The sequence below is a fragment of the Babylonia areolata genome, chromosome 1 (assembly GCF_041734735.1).
Source record: "Babylonia areolata isolate BAREFJ2019XMU chromosome 1, ASM4173473v1, whole genome shotgun sequence".
Classification (NCBI taxonomy): domain Eukaryota; kingdom Metazoa; phylum Mollusca; class Gastropoda; order Neogastropoda; family Buccinidae; genus Babylonia; species Babylonia areolata.
The window spans coordinates 48694238-48698314 of NC_134876.1; the positions used below are offsets into that span (position 1 = coordinate 48694238).

The following is a 4077-nucleotide window of genomic DNA, read 5'->3' on the forward strand; positions in this document are numbered from 1 at the left end:
CCAGATGACAACCGGTGAACACGATGGATGGATGGAATTGTGTTTCTTTGATATATGCTTGGCTGTGAAGCTGACATGGAATAAGTTATATTTAGAACAGAGGAATAAGACGTGAAATCCCCCCCCCACCCCCCCCCCCACCCACACACACACACCCACCCCAGGACAGACTGTATCGTCGAGGTGTTACTAATCAGTGTTGAGGTGTACCACGTGTGTTACCCATCCACAGGTGTAAACTGTATGATCATGGAATTGTTTTAACAGTTCAAGGCGAGGAATGCTGGGCTAACAATCATCAAACAGTAAACTCGTTTACAGAGATTCTCAGTTGTGGTCAGAGCACTTCATGTTCAATCAAGATTCAGGTTTTGCGTGTCTAATGAATGTATAATCTCATGTCTGACTTAATTCATTCTTACAGGACATTCGGATATCTAGTGTTCCACATTCTTTGGTAAAGACACGAATGACAGAGATTACTATATTCTTCTGTTCTGAGTCAGTACAAAAGAATTATGAAGTAGTCGAATGATAGAATGTCAACGTAATTTGTATGCGGCATGATGAGAAATTGACACGCTCAATTTGTGCAGACAGGCAGTTGTGGAGAGAAACAGAGATGTTGGTATAGCGAGCGGAGGAAACAGACCCAAAACAGTATCTAGCAGCTAACTTTGGTACAGACCCGGGCCAGCCTACAACACTTTGACCAAGCATTGTAACACCAGAGAACAGACAACGCAAACTCAAAGGATATGGCGCAGTAATATTCCGTCTTGCAGAGAAGAATTAGACATTACATCAGACCATGAAACAAACAAATCGAAGGATGCTAAAGCGTGTGTCTGCGCAGCTTATGAAGAAAGACGAAGGGGAAGTCTTTTCCTTTCTAATCAGCCCTGACACGAGACTTCATCGAGTTTTGCTCTGACCTTATCCTCAATCAATTTTAGTTGTGTGTTTGCTGCTCCGGCTGATGACGTTTACGTTTTCGCTTCGATTGTGAACACACTGTTAATAACATGAGGCTGCCGCTGTGGAAACGTGTTGTGGCGTGATTTCATGGTCTCCTTTATTAGTCTCTGATACACGATAATCAGGTTTTGGTTTTGCCATGGCTTTTTCTCAATGTATTTTCATGAACGAAAATCTGGGCTATCAGGTGATGGTTGAATTAAATCACTCACGTTTTTGACTGTGGGACTGTGGTAGTTCGTTGAGGAGAAAAAGGTGTGAAAGTTAATGATTCAGTAGTTTAGAATTCTGGTGGAAAGAAAAACAACGAACCATTCGATCAGTGGCCAACATCGTAATTTCCATATCATGCAATTCTCGTTGCATAAGAGCGATTAATACATTTTAATTTAGATATCTATATATCTATTCACCAGTTTACAAGTTTCGTTGACAGTGTTGCAAACTGACATATTTTTTATGGTATGCATTGCATTTCGATATATAATAGTGTAGCTTGTTGTTATCGTCATCTTTTTTTTTTTTTTCCAGTGCAATGTTTTTCATCATCATGTTTTACATCTATTTGCTTATTTATCATCATTGTTATCTTATTTATTTATTATTGTTATTATTATTTTTTTACATTATAGTTCTATTTATTTATTTGTGTAAGCTTATCTATTATTTATTCACTTTTTTTTTCCCTCAAGGCCTGACTAAGCGCGTTGGGTTACGCTGCTGGTCAGGCATCTGCTTGGCAGATGTGGTGTAGCGTATATGGAATTGTCCAATCGCAGTGACGCCTCCAGGATCACACCACCGAACTACAGTAGGTTTGATCTTAAAAAAAAAAAAAGTTACATTTTTTGTATGCATCTTTTTACGGTAATACTGAGTCTCTGACACTAAATAAGTGATTTAGTTTCTTACCCCTTTACCGACTCTGGCTGGTGATACAGAGAATTCTCTTGTGTTGCAGGCGCCGTCCATGTCTCCATCGACAATGACGTCACCCTGATGGTCTGTATCAAAGCGCTGACATTCTACGCTGGTGGCATACGCATCTCAGCTCCTGCTGCTGCCGTTGTCCTAAACCTTGCGCGCCGCCTAACTTGTTCCTTTCAGTGTGTCTCCTCACCCAGAGACTTCGCCCAAAACCTCATCTAGAGCCTTTCGCCAGACACGGTACCCAACAGCAAACCCCATCTAGCCCCCCCTCCGCCCCCCCACCTCCACCCCTAACACCCTCCCGATACCCCCCCCAGATCCCCCCTATCCACCAGAAGATCGAATCAGCAAGTTAGAGGAGCGAAGCCAGCATGAGGCGATAGCTAGCTAGCTACCTACCACCACAAGACATCAACTCCGCAAAAAGCCATGCGACGAGGAGGAAGAGGGGAGGTGGAGGAGGAGGTAGGGGACAGGGGGAGAGAGATTGTTGGTGACGACGGGAGGCGAAGCGCTGCGCTTTGGTGGCGCTAAATGAGAGGGAGGGCAGTGGTGGAGGAGGTGAGGAGGTGAGGCAGGAGGAGGAGAGAGGAAGGAGGATCGGTTTGTTTGTGTGTGTGAGTGTGGGAGGGGAGGACGACCGGAATGAGCCCAGTGAGTGACAGTAGTCTGGTCCTGTGGAGGGCTCTATTAACCCCGCATCCTTCACCCCGGGCACGCCTGTGATCAGTCCGCTACTCCCCTACCCCCCCCCCCCCTCTCCCCTGGACTCTCATTTCCCTTAGGACTTGTTGTCTCCCTTGGCCGCACAGTGTTTTGTGTGCGGCGTGTGTGTGTAGACTGTGGGTGTGTGTTTTTGTGTCCCTTGGACCGGAGTTGCTTCCCTTTTGCGCGGCGACCCGTCGACACGACTGCAGCGGACAGTTCTGGCAGTATTATGAGGTGAGATGAAGTGAGAGAGAGAGAGTGAGAGAGAGAGACAGAGAGAGAGAGAGACGGAGAGAGAGAGAGACAGAGAGAGAGAGAGACAGAGACAGAGAGAGCGAGAGAGACAGATGGAGAGAGAGAGAGAGAGAGAGAGAGAGAGAGAGATCATATCTTCAGAAATGAAAGGCAAAAATAGAAAGTTAATATCAAATCTGACAGAGAAAGGGAGGGTGGGACATGTTATATATATCTATATATATATATTTTTTTTTTCTAATATCGTCATAAATAGGAGAGGGACCAAAAAAGTTTCTCTCCATCTCTCTTTCTTTGTTTCTCTGTCTGTCTGTCTGGCTGTCTCTCTCTCTCTCTCTCTCTCTCTCTCTCTCTCTCTCTCTCTCTCTCTCTCTCTCTCTCTATATATATATATATATATATATATATTCATCATTATTGTGCTGCGCAGCGGTGTGATATTTTGTGTCGAGCTGTACTATTTGAGAGTGAAGTTGTGCTGTGCTGTGCTGTGCTGCACTGTGCTGTCCTGTTTGATGTGGTGTTTGTGTTGAGTTGTGTTGTATTGTGCTTTCTTGTGCAGTGCTGCTGGATGCTTTGAAAGTGGACATTGTGCTGTGTTGTGCCATGTTATGTTGCGTTGTACTGCTGTGGTGTGCTCTGTTGTATTATTCAAAATAGTTTTGTGCTATGATGAGATGTTTGTAGTGGGTTGTACTGTGCTGTGCTGTGTTTTTTTTTGTTTTTTTTTTCCTGTGCTGTGCTGTGCGGTATTGTACTGTACTGTATTATACTGTGCCTGTATTGAGCTGAACAATGTTAAACTGTGCTGTGTTGTGCTGGTGCTATCGTCTTGCGCGATGCACCATAGGGACAGTTTCCTGGTTTTAAAAAAGGACAATGTAGGCATATTTGTCATTGTCATTTTGTTGTTGTTTTTTATCGTTCCTACAGTGTGGTTGTAATTGATGTGATGGCGGAGACGCGGAATTAGAGGATAGAGAGTCGTGTGCGGGGTGGGGGTGAGGGTGAGGGGGATGTGGCGGGGGTAGAGGTCTAACTGTGCAGGTGAGATGATAACAGCGATGCACAGATACACACACACACACACACACACACACACACACACACACACACACACACTCACACACACGCTCATATATTCACACACACACACACACACACACACACACACACAATGCACCCAAAGCACATAAATGAATTAAT

General features: G+C 44.6%; 1 protein-coding gene across 1 annotated transcript in view; it reads left to right on the forward strand.

Moving 5' to 3' along the window:
* The first annotated feature begins 1945 nt into the window (after positions 1–1945).
* Positions 1946–4077, forward strand: part of LOC143292422 (uncharacterized) — a 57549-nt gene continuing 55417 nt past the window's right edge. Inside the window, exon 1 of the mRNA XM_076602687.1 lies at positions 1946–2850. Within this exon, the coding sequence (XP_076458802.1) occupies positions 2846–2850 (5 nt within the window). The 5' untranslated portion in view covers positions 1946–2845. The remainder of the gene's footprint in view (positions 2851–4077) is intronic.